Raw genomic sequence first — 22,461 nt, 5'->3', positions numbered from 1 at the left:
CACAGGACATCAGATCTGTGCTATGACCACAAGTGCACCATCTTATAGAGGATGTTGTTGGATAAAAGAGACCATTCCAGAGAATCAAAGAGATCATTCCAGACTCTCCAGCTGTTGGACTATTGTCAACACAGCTCACACGTCTAATCTGTCATTACACTGGATCATCATCAACACAGCTCACATGTCTAATCTGTCATTACACTGGATCATCATCAACACAGCTCACATGTCTAATCTGTCATTACAATGGATTATCATCAACACAGCTCACATTTCTAATCTGGGACTATTGTCAACACAGCTCACATGGCTAATCTGTCATTGCTAGGGGTGGGGGGGGAAAATCGATCCTTAGATGCATCAAAACTCTCTCTTGAACGATGCATTGCTCGATGCGGAAAACTCATAATCGGAAATAAAGACTTTTTTTTAAAAGGTCCGCGCTATAAGCGTGAATTCCTTTTGGCTTGATGGTGAAACGTAAAAAAAAAAAGTTGTTGAATGGAGTCGGCGCTGTCAACTGTGCGAGAGAGGGGGCAGAGTGCTGTTCCCGTTGTTACGTGTCGCTAGGCAGCGCCGATAATCGCTTTATAATGGCGATATAATAATTTAAAAAAATGCATGCATCAAGATGCATCGATCATTGTTTTATAATCGATAATTGTTTTAGAACCGCATTGTTGCCCTGAATCGGAATGGAATCATGAGGTGCCTAGAGATCCCCACCCCTAGTCTTTACACTGGGACAATATATCCTTCAGCACAGCTCACATGTCTAATCTGTCTTTACACTGGGACTATATATCCTTCAGGACAGCTCACATGTCTAATCTGTCTTTACACTGGGATTATATATAGTCAACACAGCTCACATGTCTAATCTGTCTTTACACTGGGACTATATATAGTCAACACAGCTCACATGTCTAATCTGTCTTTACACTGGGACTATATATCCTTCAGCACAGCTCACATGTCTAATCTGTCTTTACACTGGGACTATATATAGTCAACACAACTCACATGTCTAATCTGTTTTTACACTGGGACTATATATAGTCAACACAGCTCACATATCTAATCTGTCTTTACACTGGGACTATATATAGTCAACACAACTCACATGTCTAATCTGTCTTTACACTGGGATTATATATAGTCAACACAGCTCACATATCTCTAATCTGTCTTTACACTGGGACTATATATAGTCAACACAGCTCACATATCTAATCTGTCTTTACACTGGGACTATATATCCTTCAGCACAGCTCACATGTCTAATCTGTCTTTACACTGGGACTATATATCCTTCAGCACAGCTCACATGTCTAATCTGTCTTTACACTGGGACTATATATCCTTCAGCACAGCTCACATGTCTAATCTGTCTTTACACTGGGACTATATATCCTTCAGCACAGCTCACATGTCTAAACTGTCTTTACACTGGGACTATATATCCTTCAGCACAGCTCACATGTCTAATCTGTCTTTACACTGGGACTTTATATAGTCAACACAGCTCACATGTCTAATCTGTCTTTACACTGGGATGCTCATCTCAGACTCATACTGCTAGCTACAGGAAGCAATGATGCTGGAGGAAAACCAATCATGCGATTCTGTTTGCAGTTCTTCAAATGATAATATGAGGGGTAAATGGGTTTGTACCAAACCTGGCTGGCCTGGTTTAGTACTACCTACCTACCCACCTACCTTATACATGACTATTACAAACAGCTGTCCAGCATGTAGCAACAGCGCCACCGCCAGGCAGACCAGGATACTGATCACTATCATAGGCATATTTCAGTGTGATGAAATGATTCTAATATATTATGCCCGTATGAAGGCAGGACTCGATGTGTTCTCCCATCATGCATTTCTCGCTGCCTTCCGCTGACCTGTTGTGTCCTTCTGTTGCTCCCGCCTCCCAGCCTGCCAACCAAGGTCACCACTACCAAAAGGAGATGAACCCCCTCCTGCACTCCAATCCCAGGTGAGCATTCAGAACACGCCCACGCCAGCGCGGCAGTATCAGCCAATCGGATTTAGCTTAGGAGGATACAAAAAAGCCGGCGTGCTCGTCGCGCATCTTGGTGTACAAGGTGCTACTGGTAGGTTCTGAACTTGAAGAGAGAACATCTGACCAGCGGATAGCGGTGGTCAGTTTTGCAGGACCAGTAAAAAGAGGGTGATTAGGAAGACGGGGCAGAAGAATGCTGACTCAAGCCAGACCAGGGTCATTTGGCTGAAACACCTGGGCATCCTTTTATCTTGTCTTTCTTCCAGCGGTACTCACTCTGCTCTTCTGCACTGGAACCATAAAAGAGACACGTTTTCTTCCATTAGATTCTCTGTGTTTCTCCTCCTATCAGATGAGAGAGAAGTGAGGGGGGTAAACGCATGGCCTCAGTAGCCCCTCCTCCTCTAGGTTAGCCTCTACCTCTAGTCTAGCCTCCTCTAGGTTAGCCTCTAGTCTAGCCTCCTCTAGGTTAGCCTCTACACAGAGGTCTACCACACACACACAGAGGTCTACCACACACACATGGAGGTCTACCACACACACATGGAGGTCAACCACACACACACAGATGTCTACCACACACACACACAGAGGTCTACCACCACACACACACACACACAGAGGTCTACTACCACACACACACACACACACAGAGGTCTACCACCACACACACACAGAGGTCTAACACCACACACACACACACAGAGGTCTACCAGCACACACACACTCAGAGGTCTACTACCACACACACACACACACACACACACAGGTCTACCACCACACACACAGAGGTCTAACACCACACACACACACAGAGGTCTAACACCACACACACACACACACACACACACACAGACAGAGGTCTACTACCACACACACTCAGAGGTCTACCACCACACACACACAGACACACACACACACACAGGTCTACCACCACACACACACACACACACAGAGGTCTATCACCACACACACACACAGAGGTCTACCACCACACACACACCTGGGCTCGGTTCCCCACCCTGTCCTCTGTCGTCTCATCGGCCAGCTAGGTGACCCTGCTGCTGCGCCGAGCAGGGGACCGGTAGTTCACAGAGACTCGCCGCCCATCTGGCACGTTACCCAGGATAAAAGAGCCATTGCATCACGGGCTCCGGAGCTTGAATTATACATCCCACCAGCTTGTTTTGATTTATGGATGAATATCAAGGCCACCTGCCGTGAACGGGAATGCAACAAGTGGCTCTTCTTCATGAGAGCCCAGTCGACATGAAAATAATTTAACGTCGGTACCGCAGCTAAAGAGGAACAACTCAGGCTCGTCTTTATCCTGCTCAGTCGTGCTTGAACGTTATTGTATTTTGTCTGTCGTGCTTTCCATCCATCTGCGTCATCTACTGCGCGGCTGCCTCCCGAAATAGATACGTTCTTATTAAGTGCTGCTTCGCACACAGACAAAAAACGCTCGGGGCCTGTCCATCTGCTGTCTGCTATTACCGCACTGTGCTGACAGAGAGCTATTGTCATATGAAGAATTGATTATAGATGTGTCAGGCCGCTCTCTCTCGCCAAGCTCTCCCTGCGGTCAGAACACTCTGAAACGGCCTTGCTACACTTTTTCATCTTCTTTTTCTTCTTCGTTGAATGAATTAATGAACTATTCATTCCTTCATTTATTCATTCATTCATTAAATAAAAGATTGATTTTTGGATTCATGAATCTATTCTGAATCATTTTATTCAGAATCGATTCATCGATTTTTTTTAAACCCAGCCCTACTCCTAAACCACTCATCATGCAGATCCTGAGTGGCGTTTCCCCTGTTTCTGAACAGTGAAACGCTTCTGTTTTGAAGAGAGCAGAAATACGAAAGCATGTGACTGAACTCCAGCTGCAGCACTGATGCAGGACTAGTCTATGTACAGTATGTAGTTCCTATGGGGACAGAGGGCTTAGCTCCTGTCTGTTTGACTGCAGACCAGAGAACTCTTAGTTCCAGTGTGTTTGACAGTAGGCTAGATTGAAGACTTAGCTCCAGTGTGCTTGACTATAGAAGACTTAGCTCCAGTGTGCTTGACTATAGAAGACTTAGCTCCGGTGTGCTTGACTATAGAAGACTTAGCTCCATGTGCTTGACTATAGAAGACTTAGATCCAGTGTGCTTGACTATAGAAGACTTAGCTCCGGTGTGCTTGACTATAGAAGACTTAGCTCCATGTGCTTGACTATAGAAGACTTAGCTCTGGTGTGCTTGACTATAGAAGACTTAGCTCCAGTGTGCTTGACTATAGAAGACTTAGCTCCATGTGCTTGACTATAGAAGACTTAGCTCCATGTGCTTGACTATAGAAGACTTAGCTCCGGTGTGCTTGACTATAGAAGACTTAGATCCAGTGTTCTTGACTATAGAAGACTTAGATCCAGTGTGCTTGACTATAGAAGACTTAGCTCCATGTGCTTGACTATAGAAGACTTAGCTCCAGTGTGCTTGACTATAGAAGACTTAGCTCCATGTGCTTGACTATAGAAGACTTAGCTCCATGTGCTTGACTATAGAAGACTTAGCTCCAGTGTGCTTGACTATAGAAGACTTAGCTCCGGTGTGCTTGACTATAGAAGGCTTAGCTCCATGTGCTTGAGAGTAGGCTAGATGGGCCGTTTTTTTCCCTCCTGACAGGAAAGTAAAAGCCTAACCAAAGCTCTATGTCAGGTTAAGTAAGACTAATTTATTTCCTCCATTCTCTGCTTCTCTTATATGTCATGAACATAATGACTTTTTAAAATCTAACAATTCAATCTCCAGGAGCACTTAATATCTTCTCCCTAGGGGTGCTGTAACATTGAGCTTTGTCCTTGAAAATAGCTTCCATTAAGTCTAGTGCTTTTTCGCCAGCGTGTGGTCACAGGAGAGCGAGGGGGGGGGGGGGGGGGTAAATGACTCTGACAGGAAAAATGATTTGGAATATATTAGAACTGTGCCGGTGTTTCCAAGTCATAATAGATCTCTGAGAGATGTCAGAAAGAAGACGAGGCGGTATTAGTCCATTTTACCGTACACGAAGTTGAAATCGAAGTCAGCGTCCGATCAGTTATAGAGTTGTTTTGGGTTTAAGTTGTGTGTTTGTAAATAACGATGCGGGAATAAGAGGTGACTGCGAAACTCTGACTCCTGGGAGAAAGAGCAGAGCTCCCCCCCCCCCCCAGACCAGGAGGAGGGCGGTACCTAGAGCAGACTGTCTCTCTCTGCTCCGTGTTCCACAGTAGGGACGCCCCCAGAGGCTGGCCCGGCCAGAATCAACTTTCTCTACGGAAGATTGGGTCCGAGGGGGCAGAGAGCGGAGGACTCAAAACGATAGTTGTCCGCGTTCTTCACAAATTTTTTCCCTGACGTTATTTCACACGGCGGTACCGCTCTATCTCAGGCTGTTGACACCTGACACACCCACACACACCCACACACACACAATCAGCAGCCCCTGCTGGGTGGTGGGAGGAGAATCCATCTCTTCAGCGCCGCGCTGGTAACGATCCTCTGATGGCTGCAGAAAGCAGACTGACATTCCATTAAATCGTCTGAAAGAAAATGAAATATTCGACAAGAGAAGTTGAAGATGCTTCCCAACGTCCCGCAATGTTTCCTGATGAAACTTTCCCCGTTTGATCCAGAGACCTCAAATACTGTAATACGACCCCAAAAGACCTACAGGCTTACTTACAAACATGAGACAATATTGGTTCGATTGCAGTAGATGAATACCACTTTTGGATGGTGCTCCAGGTAATCATGCTACGCTACGATGCCCCATAGGATGTCCCAGCCCCTCCCAGTACCTACATCTCTCCATACTCGTCTCATTTTTGAGTTGCTGCGAGCAGAATAGAGCACCGGGGATTCAGTCCAGCTCAGACAGGAGGGGAAACTCATTTAGAGACAGAGAGAGAGTTCCTGTGGAGGAGGACGGCCTGTCATTACCCAGCATCCTATGCGGTACGGCCAGGCAGTGCCTCTCACCGCCACAGGCAAGGTTGAGCCCCCCTGCCCCGGTCCGGAGAGCGGTCGCCTAGCAGGACGTCCCAACCGGTGTGGGCGTCTGATGGATGATCCTCCAGCTAAGCCTGCGTGTCCGACCCCATAAGAGAGGAGAATAGCTCAAGGACAGAGGGGGGGGGGGTGTGGCTAGCAGAGAGACCAGAGGGGGGGGAGTGGCTAGCAGAGAGACCAGAGGGGGGGGAGTGGCTATCAGAGAGACCAGAGGAGGGGGGGGTGTGGCTAGCAGAGAGACCAGAGGGGGGGGAGTGGCTAGCTGAGAGACTAGAGGAGGGGGAGTGGCTAGCTGAGAGACTAGAGGGGGGGGGAGTGGCTAGCAGAGACCAGAGGGGGGGGAGTGGCTAGCAGAGAGACTAGAGGGGGGGGAGTGGCTAGCTGAGAGACTAGAGGAGGGGGAGTGGCTAGCTGAGAGACTAGAGGGGGGGGGAGTGGCTAGCAGAGACCAGAGGGGAGGGAGTGGCTAGCAGAGAGACCAGAGGGGGGGAGTGGCTAGCAGAGAGACTAGAGGGGGGGGAGGGGCTAGCAGAGAGACCAGAGGGGGGGAAGTGGCTAGCAGAGAGACCAGAGGGGGGGAAGTGGCTATCAGAGAGACCAGAGGGGGGGGGCTATCAGAGAGACCAGAGGGGGGGGGGCTATCAGAGAGACCAGAGGGGGGGGAGTGGCTAGCTGAGAGACCAGAGGGGGGGGAGTGGCTAGCAGAGAGACCAAAGGGGGGGGAGTGGCTATCAGAGAGACCAGAGGAGGGGGGGGGTGGCTATCAGAGAGACCAGAGGGGGGGGAGTGGCTAGCTGAGAGACCAGAGGGGGGGGAGTGGCTAGCAGAGAGACCAGAGGGGGGGGGGGGGGTGGCTATCAGAGAGATCAGAGGGGGGGGAGTGGCTAGCTGAGAGACCAGAGGAGGGAGAGTGACTAGCTGAGAGACCAGAGGGGGGGGGGGCTAGCAGAGAGACTTGATGGATAGGAGTGGCTCAGCAAGATGACCAGTTTGACACGTGGACAAGACAGGTAGGTCTGTGATGGTGTGTGTCGAGGTCCTGGTGATGTTGGTGTTCCGGTCTGCTTCCCAGGGAATGGATGGATGTTCTGAGCCCTCCCATTCCACCTCCCGGCCAGCTGACGGGCTCCGGAGACCATCGCAAGAATCCTGCCAGAGGTACTGACTCAACACACCCGCCCACCTGCTTGCCCCCAACCCTGCCCCCTACACCCCCACCCTACCCTCCACACCACAACACTACACCCCTACCCTACCCCCCACACCCCAACACTACCCTCCACACTACAACACTACACCCCCACCCTACCCCCCACACCCCCACCCTACCCTCCACACCACAACACTACACCCCCATCCTACCCCCCACACCCCAACCCTACCCACCACAACACTACACCCCCATCCTACCCCCCACACCCCAACCCTACCCACCACAACACTACACCCCCATCCTACCCCCCACACCCCAACCCTACGCCCCACACCCCAACACTACCCTCCACACTACAACACTACACCCCCATCCTACCCTCCACACCGCAACACTACACCCCTACCCTACCCCCCACACCCCCACCCTACCCTCCACACCACAACACTACACCCCTACCCTACCCCCCACACCCCCACCCTACCCTCCACACCACAACACTACACCCCCATCCTACCCCCCACACCCCAACCCTACCCACCACAACACTACACCCCCATCCTACCCCCCACACCCCAACCCTACCCCCCACACCCCAACACTACCCTCCACACTACAACACTACACCCCCACCCTACCCTCCACACCACAACACTACACCCCTACCCTACCCCCCACACCCCCACCCTACCCTCCACACCACAACACTACACCCCCATCCTACCCCCCACACCCCAACCCTACCCTCCACACCCCAACCCTACCATCTACACCCCAACCCTACCCCTTACACCCTCACCCCACACCACAACACTACCCCCTACACCCCCATCCTACCCTCTACACCCCAACCCTACCCTCCACACCACAATACTACCCCCTACACCCCACGCTACCCCCCACACCCCCACCCTACCCTCCACACCCCACCCTACACCCCACACCACAACCCTACCCCCCGCACCCCAACCTACCCCCCACACCACAACACTACCCCCTACACCCCCACCCTACCTATTACCTTACCTACCTTATTTCACAGTTTGTGTGCTAGTTGGCCATTAGAAACCCAAATGTGTATATGCACAAGCACTGAAAAAAGTGAGTTTTTCATAATAGGTCCCCTTTAAGAAAAAGCCCTAGAAGCTGAAGCTGTCTGCCCTCAGATGAAATGGTCAGCAGGAGACAGGATCGTTAATACCAGACCAGGTTCGTTAATACCAGACCAGGATCGTTAATACCAGACCAGGATCGTTAATACCAGACCAGGATCGTTAATACCAGACCAGGATCGTTAATACCAGACCAGGATCGTTAATACAAGACCAGGATCGTTAATACCAGACCAGGTTCGTTAGCTGACCAGATTTGTTAATACCAGACCAGGTTCGTTAATACCAGACCAGGATCGTTAATACCAAACCAGGTTCGTTAATACCAGACCAGGTTCGTTAATACCAGACTAGGTTCGTTAGCTGACCAGATTCGTTAATACCAGACCAGGTTCGTTAATACCAGACCAGGTTCGTTAATACCAGACCAGGTTCGTTAGCTGACCAGATTTGTTAATACCAGACCAGGCTCGTTAATAATACCACACTACAATACCAGACCAAACTCGTTAATACAAGACCAGGTTCGTTAATACAAGACCAGGTTCGTTAATACCAGACCAGGCTCATTTGCTGACCAGGCTCATTAATACCAGACCAGGCTCATTAATACCAGACTAGGTTCTTTAACACCAAACCAGGCTTGTTAATACAGGTCCGGGCTTGTTAATACCAGACCAGGCTGTTAACATCAAACCAGGCTTGTTAATACTAGACCAGGCTGTTAACACCAAACCAGGCTTGTTAATACCAGACCAGGCTTGTTAATACCAGACCAGGCTGTTAACACCAAACCAGGCTTGTTAATACCAGACCAGGCTTGTTAATACCAGACCAGGCTGTTAACACCAAACCAGGCTTGTTAATACCAGACCAGGCTTGTTAATACCAGACCAGGCTGTTAACACCAAACCAGGCTTGTTAATACCAGTCCAGGCTTGTTAGTTGACCAGGCTTAATACCAGTCCAGGCTTGTTAGTTGACCAGGCTTAATACCAGTCCAGGCTTGTTAGTTGACCAGGCTTGTTAATACCAGTCCAGGCTTGTTAGTTGACCAGGCTTGTTAATACCACACCTGGCTCGTTAATACCAGTCCAGCACCTACTGTAGCACATGCCTGCCAGGTTCCATTTACAACATAATTTTTAAACCCCTGACACATTGTGTCTTGTAATTAGTTTTCATTATCTTCCATCATCTTTGCCGTTCAGATTCGACGGAACGTTCCTCCTGGAGCATACCATAACCTTTTAAGTACTTAGCAGCCTGTTCATTTAACAGCTAAAACCATGTGCTTCGAGCAAGGTGGGAAATTACATTTTGAGAGGCTTTTTACAGCTTCATGATGTGACTGTGGATGTGAGTGTCTTAAGCCTCCCTGTCCTGATTGAGGAGAGGAGAGCGTTGGAAATGGCAGGGGACGCGTCGAGATTCCGTCAGGGGCTGAAGGTCACTACACCCTCCAAGCCTCCCTTCGGTAATTCCATCCCACTAAAAGTTGACGAAGGACAGCGCAGATGCATGGCAGATCCACTCCAGTCGCTGTCTTTCTTTGGTCCTTCACCGGTACAGCTATGCACAGTATATTGTGTCTACATACTGTGCAGAACAGTGTGTGTGTGTGTGTGCGTGTGCGTGTGCGTGTGTGTGTGTGTGTGTGTGTGTGTGTGTGTGTGTGTGTCCCAGGGGCTGTGGTGTCAGACGAGAGCAGAGCAGAGGAGGACGAGGAGTACCTGAACCTGCTCTACGATTCCTGTCTCAACTGTTACTTCGATCCCAAGACTGGAAAATACTATGAGCTGGCCTGATGTAGACTTTGACATGTCAATAAAATAAATATGTTCATGTTAAACCTGATCACCATTCCGCCATTTCCCTTGTGGTGTAATGGTGAGGATGATCTTTTGAATAAAACAAGCTTGTTAGATGCCGTGTACATGTAGCAGGTGTATACTGTAAGTGTTGCTACATACTGTACATGGCATTTACCATAACCTGTGTTTGTATATGATTTATTTATTTACTCTAATTAAACATTCTGTAATTGTATTGTTAACGTGAGGGGGGTGTACATAGATGTAGCCTACGTACCGGAAAGATGGGAATTGAAAATGTATTAGGCTACATATTAGACTAGAGGTTAGCGTTGGAGAAAATTTGAGGTAGATACTTTAATGTATCTTAAACAAGTTCTTAAACACGTTCAACCATCTAACATTCTTTCAATTCAACCCCCCAAAAAACCAAGACGATATTTCGTGATGCCCGTGGAATATTTGCACCGTGTTTATCTTTAGGCCAACTACAGTAGGCTACTGCTCCACCAATCAGAAAAGCCGTTGGTTTCCATGTACAGGTACCGTCATACTGGTGAGTCAAACACCAGGAAGTAAACAACGACCTCCTGTAGTTAAAACAGGCCCTGTACTCTAAACTAAACTCAACAGCCGGAAAGCTGATCTGTTATTAACGTTTCATCATGTATGACTGACACGTGTTATTGGACGTCGAGAATCATATTAAGAAGTATAGGCCTACTGCCAAGATGACTGAACAACAGGTGTTAACACAGATTACTTTGCTACTGTTGCCTATCAATCCTCAGTTAGTCTAAATGCAAACGTCAATTTCATAATATTTTGAATAGCCTATATATCCTTGTTGCCTAGCCTTGAATAGCCTATATATCCACTTGTTAAATTTTATTTCGAATATCTTATTGTGTCAGTGTTGGAATTTTATTTCGAATATCTTGTGTCGTTGTTGGATCATGTGAGTGGTGGGAAATCACGTGCCTAATAACAGCATAGCCTATACCTTTATAAAGGTCGACCAAAGACTGCATCCTGGAATCATTGCATCTGTAGTATTTGTTGCATTGGCGGCGATTATTGCTGCAATATTAATCATCAGAAAATACTGCTTTCCGCGCAGGTAAGCCGTCTGTAAATGAACGATCTGTAATGTTCGTGTGTGATAGTTTCCCTTGTAACTACGCTTTAAGTAATGCGTTGTGATGTGGTGTCAGTGAGACGTCCTACAGGTACTCGGTGCTGAGGGGGATGGAGGCCCTAGAGACGGAAGAGGACGGTGAGAAGGGGACTCGCACCGTAGGAGAGGACTCTGATGAGGTGATGGCTTACCGGTCCACCTGTCATATTTGTCTCTGTTGTGGAAAATTAATCATCACAGAAGCCTGCGTCATGAATCTATTTTTGATCCACCCCTTATCCTTTCAACAGGATCTTTTGGAGTGAGTGTCCAGGCTATTCCGTTGATGGAACTGCTTTGAGATCAATTGAAGGTTGTGTTTTTTTTTTTGGTACATTAACTTTTATTTCGATCTCCCCTATCCACCTGCAGTCTGGCCTACATTTGATCTGAGATGTGTCATACTGAAAATACTACTTACGGTGGGGTCTACCTTCCATTACCATTTGTTTGGCTCGTAGTGGCCTGTGGTTTTTCTGTAAAGGTCATGGATGATGACCATGCAAATTGCCTCCACAACAGGAGCTTTAAGGCTGTGTCTAGGAACCTGGCAGGAAAGCCGAGGCCACATCCCAGCTAGAGGCCACTATGGCCCAACATCCACTAACATGTTTGATTAGGGATTAAGCCATCTTATTACAGGCTCCAGGGAGGTTTTTCAGGAAGCACAGCTGCCCATTATAAGAAGTAATTATAGTTATACTGTGCTGTAGCCTACTACTGCAATGCTGGGACTGTACCACACAAGTATGTGTTACTGGCCGCCACCACAGGGTGAATCGTTGAGTTTTACAAGATTACTTTTATCTTCTATTGCAGTATTTTTTTTTTTATAAGATGGCGCCGCACTGCAGTAGGATGTAGTATCATCAAGTTCCCCTCGGGGATAAATAAAGTACCTGTCTATCTTTACCTATCTATCATATTCACATATTGGACAACATTAAAGTGTCCTGTGATGTTTTATATCAGACACATGATGTTCAGGTTATTTTGAAATCGAGCTGCTGTCTTTGGGTTAGGGTTAGGGTTTTATTTTATTGTAGAGTAGGCTATACTTTCAATTATGTTCTCAGCGGAAATGAAATGTGTCTTTTTGTGTTTTATTGGCTCTGCACTTTGAAATTAAACACGGTGCTGCTGAAGAGTGTTTGTCTCCAGCTTCCTCCGATACCAGAGGACATAGCGAGGAGGACCTCTGGTGAGCTAGGACAGTATCGCACGTGGTACAAATGTTCTGTTTAAATCAGCCGGCGACTGGCGTGATCACTGATATGAACTACATACGACTTGAAACATGACCCCGACACAGAGCAAGTGGTGCACAGTTAATTATTTGACAATTCAGGTCTATTTATTGTCACATCACTGTAGGCTACACGAGTACTATTGAGTAAAATTCTTAGGTGCATTACAGTATACAAAAATGATCATTAAAAGACCAGCATATCTACAGGCAATATAGGCCTGCATACAGTATAATACACTAGGACACACAATGTGAACACAATGGACATATCGACCTATGACACATTGGACATAATAGACATACAATATGGTTTAATAATACACTATATACAGATGCCATATATAACTACATTATGGACATATCAATGTAATATGGACTTAATAATATTAATATATTCCATAAACAGATGCCATTTATACTGTACATAAAATCCAGGTACATGATGACACAGTATGGGCATGATTGCACTATTGGCAGACAGCATGCATAAGAGTGCATAAACGGACCATATGTCCATATAATGTGTAGTCGTGTATAAAGTAAAAAAGTAATATGGACTTAATAATATTAATATATTCCATAAACATGCCATTTATACTGTACATACAACCCAGGTACATGGCGACACAGTATGGGCATGAATGCACTATTGGCAGACGGCATGCATAAGAGTGCATAAACGGACCATATGTCCATATAATGTGTAGTCATGTACAAAGTAAACCAACCCTTAGTTTTGTTTGACACGAGGTCAGTAAAGAAAGTACACATCGCTTGTGTTTGCACATCCTTTGTTCGATAAAACACCCATAATACCCGTCACCACCGCCGCTGCAACTCCTCCCAGGCAGCGACCTTGTTCAGGTGAAGAACCTGATCATCTTGTTTGTCTGGTGGGCGTGGGACGATTCATTACAGTGTATCTTACTCCCGCATAGCTACTGTGTACGGCGGGGACTGTGTGCTGATACCTCCAGTGGTCTGTGAAGCGGTCTCTCCAGAGCCGGTCACAGTCCGGCAGACATGAGACGGACTCCGTTAGACAGCGCGTAGCGGACCCGGGCCAACTGGAATCGCTTCATGTTGACAGGAAATATCAGGCTTTTCTACTTGAACTTTTTTTGAAGAAGTCGGTTCGCAGGCATAACCGATCGGCTCGGCAGGATGAGGCGACGAGGTGAGGTCACGCCGTTCCTCTCCTATGTTTGGGTTGTATTAGTGTGTGTGGTTTGTACCCTGGGCAACCCTGTGTCTCTCATGTGTGCTGTTGTGGTCTGTAGATCTTTTATTTGCCACTGCTGCCCTGTTAATCATCCTGGTAATCTGGGGCATCTCCATCAACCACCCCTACATTCACCAGAGAGCCAGGAACATCCAGAATATGTTTGGTAGGCCGGTGTGTTTATTTATCTCTCTCAGATATCCTGCTTCACTAAGTGTTCTGTTCTCTGTATAATTGTTTTGCGATGCTCTTTTATTTCAGGGGTTCCTAAAAGTACCAAGCAGTCAACCAGTGAGTGTTTATGATGTATAATGATAGGTGAAGGTCTTGTTCAAATTTGTGAGAGTTCACGTTCTCAGTTGAGGTCCAGCAGCATCAAATAGCAGACTGGAGCTCACAGATCATCTTTAAAAAAACTTGATCCACGAGCTCCAGTCCTCTCCTATTTGGAGGTCTTGTGTTTTTGTTGTATTGAGAGGTAAAAGTCTTTTGTTGTTCTTTTCTATCCATCTGGTGGCCATGGTGTTTGCCTGCTACAGAAACAGACCCCCCCAAATGTCACCTTTCCAAGATTTGTCCCCTCGACCATTTTGCCTTTCACATCACAAGTGGAGCAGCTGATGTTGTGGGGCCAAACATCTGCTTTGAGGGTAAAACGTATGTATCGTAATGAATGCATTACAAATAACTCATTTCACAAGCCACTTGTCAAATAAAGTTAAATAAAGAGTCGGTCAAAGCAGTATCCGTTATATCTGACTCGGCTCTTTCCCTGCTAGCATCTTGAGTACTCCCCTGAACAACGTTGGACCAGGCCTGAACATTGTGTTGGTGAACGGTGAGCTTTGTTGGTAGTTGGTTGTAGAGCAGGGGTCTGTGCAACCTGCTGCTCTGGAGACGCAACAAATTTTTAGCCCCTCTCTAGTGACTCCCTGACTTTGACTAAAAATCATACATGGAAATGAATAACTAAATAAATGTATTGCTAATAAATTTCATTCAGCACAAATTGGTGCATAAAAATTCAGCTGAATGCAGGAAATGTAGTGTTTGATGCTCAATGTTACCTGGGTGAGGACCCCCAATCCTGCCTTAATGTGTCCCTTCCCCTGGGTGTGCACTGTACCACCAAGCCTGAAAACAAATCCAGGGGGAATATTTTCTCATTATAAAACTCAAATATGTTTTGTGGCTCCAGTCAGATTGTGTATTTATTGTTTGGCCAAAAATGTCTCTTTTGATTGAAGGTTGCTGACCCATGGTCTCAAGAGATATGAGAGAGAGACATTCTGGTCTCGAGAGACATGAGAGAGAGACATGCTACTGACAGGAATGAACAAAAACGTTACACAGTACAACTGCTCCTAAACTGGACGTTGCTTTTTTTTGTATAGTGTACAGTAGCCTACTGTCACTGACAAGAGGATGCAATATTTTAGCATTCTTGTTGTATGTTCTCTCCAGGGGAGAATGGGAAGATTGAGAAGTTTGACTACCTTAACATGGTCCATGGAAGTAAGAACCATTGCTTAGTTTTTATTACATTTCGTTTTTAAAGCATGTATTTTATTCAAGCTTGTATTTAAAGGCGACGTTAGTAATAAACACTTACTAATATAGTAATAAACACTAATGTAATAATAAACACTTACTAATGCCCTCGTCTGTTCTTCTGAAAGAGCCAGAGGACATCCTGGCTTATCTGAAAGGAATTACACCTGGAATGATTGTCTTGGTGGCGTCGTTTGAAGACGTGGCCGCAAAGTATGTATCAAACATTCCAGTCAGATTATTTTGTGTGTGCATTGTGCGCTGTGTCAAACAAGTAACCCTAACCCAACCCTTACTCTTAAGACTAATATATACTTCACAAGACAAGGTGTATCATGGCTCATAGCCCATGGCTGCCATGGAAACCAAGCTAAATACAATGCCCAGGTATTCCATTCCATGGCAGCCATGGGCTATGAACCATTAGCTTGTCTTATAAGGTATATAAATTAGCCTTCATTCTAACCCTGTCAGACAAGTAACCCTAACCGATCCCTAACCCAGAAGTAACCCGACACCTACCCTAACCCGGCTCCTTCCCTGCGTCCCTCTCCCAGGATGACTGAGGAGATGAGGGACATATTTGTGGGACTGGGAAGCACCATGATCAAGTCTGTCAAGTACAGGGATAACTGGGTGTTTGCTGGAGCCGCAGGGACAGACGAGAAAAGCCCGTTTGAAAGGGTTGGCCTTCCCGTTTTTTATTGGACTAAACCATCTTTTTGTATTCTGTGACCGTTATGTGTTTTTTTCCCCCCGTTTCTCACTAACTGTACTGTCCGATTTCCCCGACTCTCACTTTTCAGCTCGCTGTGAATAACTTGAAGACCAACATCTATGTGGACTGGCCAGAGATGATTGAGATTGCGGGCTGCTTTCCCAGGAAGATCTGACTCACAGTGGGACCAAAGAGACTGGGTGTCATGTACCATTAGTGACTGATACTGTAGGCAGGGGCGTTCCACAAAATTCTGGGCCCTATACATGAACAAGCTCTGTGCCGCCCGACCCCCCCCCCCCCCCCTGAGATTTTTTAACTTAGTCACAAGCACCCACCCCCACCCTGAGACGGCTCTTCCCCCCAATGCGTGAGACTTGGCAGCCTTGTCGATCGTAACAAATAGCAGAATCTTCAAGGGCCCCCTCCCTACTGGGGCCCTGGGTAGTCAGTTCCACCCCCCCCCCCCCCCCCCCCCCAGAACGCCCATGATTGTAGGTGTGATAAATCCCTGTCAGGATCACTCACATTAACAATGACTTTATTTATTTATCCTCTATTATTTCAACAGGGGTCGATAATCTATTCTCACTGGCATCAGTTGGAGTTTATTGAATCCACCCTAACAAAGTGTTATGTTCAGAGGACATTGTACAATAAAGCTGTTTGGAACGAAAAAGACTGAGTTTAATATAGCATTTTAACTAGACATGTTTTGCTGAATTTGGGAGGGAGGGAGGGGAAGGGGACTCTAGCTGCTTCTGGGTTTCTTTGATGAACTACCTTCTTCTTCTACTTGAGGTATGATTAGCATGCTAGCATTGAGCTCCTTAATCACACCTCTCATCTGAGACCTCTATTTAGGTAGGCAGTTATACTTAATTGATCCCTTACTGAAACAAAAGATGGCCCACCCATGGATGTGAATCCCAGCTATCCCCTGTTGGTGGGGGCTGGAGACCCTGGCTGCGTTCCGAATCGCCTACTACCCTACTATATAGTATGCCAAAACAGAATGTAGTATGTCCCAATACATAGTATGCCACATGCAGTATGGCAAAAGTACCAGGATGACCTACTACATCCGGTCGTATTTTGAAGTATGCAAGCCAGCAGGCTTTTCTGGCTATTCTGACCCACAATCCTTTGCGCAGCGGAAATGTGCGTCACATGCGCGAGTTGACAGCTGTAGACGAATGTCGCGTTATGGACAGCGACGGATGAGGGCAAATTTCAAGGCGCAATGTTATGACAAGGTAGTATGTCCCAATTGGATGCCTACTGCTTGCAAAGTACGTACTTTCTAAGGGCAGCTGTAGTAGGTACTGGTAGTAAGAAGTAGAAGTATGCGATTCGGAACGCAGCCCCTGTCTGCTCAGGGCTCTGCCCCTGTTGGTGGGGGCTGGAGACCCTGTCTGCTCAGGGCTCTGCCCCTGTTGGTGGGGGCTGGAGACCCTGTCTGCTCAGGGCTCTGCCCCTGTTGGTGGGGGCTGGAGACCCTGTCTGCTCAGGGCTCTGCCCCTGTTGGTGGGGGCTGGAGACCCTGTCTGCTCAGGGCTCTGTCCCTGTTGGTGAGGGCTGGAGACCCTGTCTGCTCAGGGGTCTGCCCCTGTTGGTGAGGGCTGGAGACCCTGTCTGCTCAGGGCTCTGCCCCTGTTGGTGAGGGCTGGAGACCCTGTCTGCTCAGGGCTCTGCCCCTGTTGGTGAGGGCTGGAGACCCTGTCTGCTCAGGGCTCTGCCCCTGTTGGTGAGGGCTGGAGACCCTGTCTGCTCAGGGCTCTGCACCTTATGCTCCATCAGCATCAATTAGCCTAATCTGCCAGAGGGCCACTTTAAGCCCCTGCAAACGGGGGTCGCACAGGAACAGCTGGTCGAGAGGTTTCTTTGATGTGATTCCACTTAATCAATCTCCACCCTCTCCATGCTCTCGCTCTCTCTGTCCCTCAGCCTCTCACCTACACACACTCTCCCCCAAAGTCTCCTTCTGCCCCTTTCTTTTGTCCCCCCCTCCAGTCATACAGGAAACACCTTCAGCTTTGTCTCGAGTCGTGTCGTTTTCAGCGGGGATTCTCCTGAGAAACAGGAGATCCAGATCTCAGATCCTGATGTTCCACGTACCGTAGCACTGCCCCTGAGGCCTGCACACTCTCTCTCTCTCTCTCTCTCTCTCTCCCTCTGTCTTTCTCTCTGCCCCTCTCTCTCCTCCTCTCTTTCCCTCCCTCTCTCTCCTCCTCTCTCTCCCACTCTCTCTCCCTCCCTCTCCTCCTCTCTCTCTCCCACTTTCTCCCCCCTCTCTCTCTCTCTCTCTCCCTCTGTCTTTCTCTCTGCCCCTCTCTCTCCTTCCCTCTCTCTCTCCTCCTCTCTTTCCCTCCCTCTCTCTCTCCTCCTCTCTCTCCCACTCTCTCCCTCCCTCTCCTCTCTCTCTCCCACTTTCTCCCCCCCTCTCTCTCTCTCTCTCTCTCTCTCCCTCTGTCTTTCTCTCTGCCACTCTCTCTCCTTCCCACTCTCTCTCCCTCCCACTCCCCCCCCTCCCTCCCTTTCTCTCTCTCACTCTGTCTTTCTCTCTGCCCCTCTCTCTCCTTCCCTCTCTCTCTCCTCTTCTCTTTCCCTCCCTCTCTCTCTCCCACTCTCTCTCCCTCCCCCCCTCTCTCTCGGAGCGTTTCTGTTCTCCCTCCTCTAGTTACAGATCGAATCTCCACCTGAGGATGGGAGTCACCCACAGAAAGAAAGTAAATATTTATCTGCTATTTGATGTGCATGAAAACTGTTGAGCTTTCAACAGAACGCTGGGTCGCAGGGTTCTAATTCGTTCAACAGTGGCTTTCCAATTTGGTTTTGTCAGTCACTGTTGAATGAATTAGAAACACAACTTTAATGAGGGAAAAATACTTTATTACGCTTTTAGGACTCAAAATGCATTTTTGACACAGTTGATTAGATGTAAGCACAGTTGAGACTAATGGCATTTACTTACAAAAGTTTGTTCTGTTGGCTGATAAGTATTTTTTTCTGGTTGTTTGATGGTTAAGGCTATTTTTATTTAGAAAGTTAAAGTGAGTAGTGGTGATGTTCAGACAGCCACCTAAAGAGAAGACATTATAGGGCTTGGGAAAATGTAGTCCCAGGCATGACCATCTTGTTTCTACACAGGTGTGTCTGATTGGCTCTACTGCATAGAATCCTATGCAATCAGACAAATGGATACACCTGTGTAGAAACAAGATGGTGGGTCTGGGACTACATTTTCCCAAACCCTATTGTGAGGAGTCATCAGCCCTGCTTTGTAAGAATGGCTGGTCACAACAGGAAAGAGCGCAGCACAGTTCACTGTCATGTCACAGCAATCGGACCGCCGTCCAGTAAGAGAGATCGGCCAATCAGCAGGAATTCCACCTCATTATCTAAAAAGCCTGCAGAGCAGCCATTAAACCAGCTGAGCCAGATCAGTCACTGATTGGCTAGTATCTCAATATAACCCTGGCTACTCTAACAGCACTCAAACAATGACTTAGATTAGAATGCCAATACACCACTAGCCAACAGTTAGGTTGGGTGCCACAACAATTGCTGCCACAATATAGGAAATATTAGTGATGATTACATCAGTTATTACAGACCAGAGCCAGATTTCAAGTGAATCTCTTTTGGATCCTCATAATGTCTAGGTTGTATCATGATTAGAAATCTTATTCTGATTGCATATGGTTCAACAACTGTGAGAGATACTTGACACCATTTTTATGATTGCTATCCTGGGTATCCTCAGCCAGAACAGTGTGATGTGATGGAGGATTTTATGATCGTTATCCAGCATGCCAGAGTTGTGTGATGTGATGGAGTTATTCAGAAGACGGTATTATTAGAGACCACTGGCCTCATTAATCACCTGGCAGCACTCCAGGTAGTCAAGGAGGCCATTCTGGGGTGGGGTGGTCTGTCACCAACCCAATCCTGCCTTGTACTGATCCAACACTGATGTCACACAAAGAGACCTTGTTCACTTGATGACAGTTTGAGAAAACTGAGGGGCACGCAAAGCAGTGTGGGAGATTATTATACAAACAGACATACAGATTTTCACAAAAATACTGTTACATTAGTCATGCTATCTTGACTACATTTTTGTAGTCACTAGCATTACTATTGGATAGAGTAACACATTTATTTTTGGTAATACCTGGTTTGTGGTTGCAGTGAGCGATAAACTTGTGAGATCTGACAGAACATGATGTGTAATTTGTAAATGTGTAACTTGTAAATTAGAATTAGTAAAATAGTAAATTGTAATTAGTATTGCAGTTTATCTGTATTGAGCATAATCTTGGAGCTGGCAGCAGCATTTCACTGTGACTGTACACCGTGCATTACATGTGACAAATGAAGGAATCTTGAATGGCTGTTCCCAGTTTCTCATCTCATATTATTTTACCGGTCGACAGAGAGAACATAATCGCCAGCATCCATTCACAGGAAGTAGGACACAGGTGAACATGACAGGTGAGAAAACAGTTGGAGTGGGGGCGGGGCTAGTGGGGAGATGTAGGGGTGGAGGCGGGTCTAGTGGGGAGATGTAGGGGTGGGGGCGGGGCTAGTGGGGAGATGTAGGGGTGGGGGCGGGGCTAGTGGGAAGATGTAGGGGTGGGGGCGGGGTTAGTGGGGAGATGTAGGGGTGAGGGTGGGGTTAGTGGGGAGATGTAGTGGTGGGGGCGGGGTTAGTGGGGAGATGTAGGGGTGGGGGCGTGGCTAGTGCAGAGATGTAGGGGTGGGGGCGGGGTTAGTGGTGGGGGCACACACACACACCTAAAGTCCCCAGACCTTGTCCCTCTCTGCGTCAGGGTGTGTGCAGACGGGCGGCCTGAGCTCCACCGTGTCCTGGAGAGGAGGACCTGGGAACAGGGGATGAAACAGAGGAGAGAAGAGGAGGAGGAGAAGAACAGCTCTCCTCTTCGCTGGGAACCGCTCAGGCGGCGCCAGAAGCTGGCGGTACGTACGGTCTCATCTTAGAACGGTTCTCTTGTCCGGGTCGGGCCTAATGCACACGGCTCTGAGGGCGTAGTCCTCAACATCACCAAATCAAATCAAACTTTATTTGCATCACGCATTTCATACCCAGAGGCAACACAATGCGCTTTACAGAGAGCAATGGGGGGGGGGGGCAAAAAAAACAGTTTAACCCGGGGGCCAGAAAAGTGAGGTGTACAAATTCTTCCCTGACCTCTCTCAACGAGACGATTGAGCGAGCACCAGTCTGAGCAGCGTGGATTACGGCAACGCAAAGCTTATAAGTTAGCCTGGATCGCACGCCCCTGGATCGCACGCCCAATTTAAATTTTCGAAAACGCGATTCGGGGTCTGGAAAAACTCTCATCCTGAGCGATTTCTCAGTTGGAAATCCAATCAGGCCAATCAACGTCCTTTGAATGCGATGACAGAATTCAACTGTGCGATGTGATTGGTTAGGGGATGAACTAATCGCAGAGGACTCCCTCTTTATGTTTTTGTTCCCAAGGCGCAGTGCGTATCACACACCTTCACCTTCAAAGGACATATTAATCTGACTGTACACCATCAATCAATTAATCAAAGCTTTATTTGTATAGCGCATTTCATACCCAGAGGCAACACAATGCGCTTTACAGAGAACAAGGGAGGTGGGCAGTGCTGCTTCCTTTGTGTGGTGGCCTTCATGTTATTGTTTGTCTGTATGAGTGTGTGTGTGTGTGTGTGTGTGTGTGTGTTTGTCTGCGTTTCTGAAGAGTGTGTACAGTATGTCACATATTTGCCTATGTCTATTTCCTTCTCTGGGACCTGTGGTATTTACTGTTGCACAGCATACATAGCACAGTGTGTGTGTGTGTGTGTGTGTGTGTGTGTGTGTGTGTGTGTGTGTGTGTGTATGTGGAAGGGTGTGTGTATGTATGTGGAAGGGTGTGTGTATGTATGTGTAAGGGTGTGTGTATGTGCATGTGTGTGTGTGTGTGTGTGTGTGTGTGTGTGTGTGTGCACATGTGTGCGTGTCTGTGTGTAAGGGTGTGTGTGTGTCTGTGTGTAAGGTGTGTGTGTGTGTGTGTGTGTGTGTGTGTGTGTGTGTGTGTGTGTGTAAGGGTGTGTGTCTGTGTGTAAGGGTGTGTGTGTGTGTGTGCACGTGTGCGTGTCTGTGTGTAAGGGTGTGTGTGTGTGTGTGTGTGTGTGTGTGTGTGTGTGTGTGTGTGTGTGTGTGTGTGTGTACGGGTGTGTACACCCTGGCTGTAATTGTGGCCGGGGCTGTTTCTGGTGGTAATGAGTGGAATCCTGACAGGGTTGAGGGAGACCGTGAGTGAGACCGTGACTGGGAACGGAGGGATGGGGGGACGCCCATGTGGAAATGGACGCCCATTTGGCAACGCCCAT

At 47.5% G+C, this 22,461-nt stretch overlaps 2 protein-coding genes across 3 annotated transcripts in view; both read left to right on the top strand.

Annotated features, from left to right (window-relative positions):
- cfap20dc (CFAP20 domain containing) overlaps positions 1–10,148 on the top strand; it is a gene marked incomplete at both ends in the record, with an annotated part of 32,122 nt that extends 21,974 nt beyond the window's left edge. Inside the window, 3 exons of the mRNA XM_084445745.1 lie at positions 1,944–2,005; positions 7,148–7,233; positions 10,042–10,148. Of these exons, the coding sequence (XP_084301871.1) occupies positions 1,944–2,005; positions 7,148–7,233; positions 10,042–10,148 (255 nt within the window). The remainder of the gene's footprint in view (positions 1–1,943; positions 2,006–7,147; positions 7,234–10,041) is intronic.
- Positions 10,149–10,736: 588 nt separating this feature from the next.
- On the top strand, positions 10,737–16,320 carry LOC311315328 (protein FAM3D). 2 transcript variants are annotated; one of them, XM_084445981.1, is made up of 13 exons: positions 10,737–10,900; positions 11,168–11,274; positions 11,369–11,471; positions 11,583–12,532; positions 13,519–13,757; positions 13,861–13,968; positions 14,064–14,093; positions 14,342–14,459; positions 14,582–14,640; positions 15,267–15,317; positions 15,482–15,566; positions 15,911–16,037; positions 16,160–16,320. In XM_084445981.1, exons 5-13 carry the CDS (start codon positions 13,745–13,747, stop codon positions 16,244–16,246), a joined length of 678 nt encoding a protein of 225 aa, XP_084302107.1. In that variant the 5' UTR covers positions 10,737–10,900; positions 11,168–11,274; positions 11,369–11,471; positions 11,583–12,532; positions 13,519–13,744; the 3' UTR covers positions 16,247–16,320. The 2 variants fall into 2 exon arrangements, with proteins under 2 accessions (XP_084302107.1, XP_084302108.1); XM_084445982.1 differs by lacking the exon at positions 11,168–11,274.
- The last annotated feature ends 6,141 nt before the right edge of the window (positions 16,321–22,461 follow it).

This window comes from Borostomias antarcticus (assembly GCF_949987555.1).
Source record: "Borostomias antarcticus genome assembly, chromosome: 11".
Taxonomy (NCBI): Eukaryota; Metazoa; Chordata; class Actinopteri; order Stomiiformes; family Stomiidae; genus Borostomias; species Borostomias antarcticus.
This window is presented reverse-complemented; position numbering and strand designations above follow the sequence as displayed.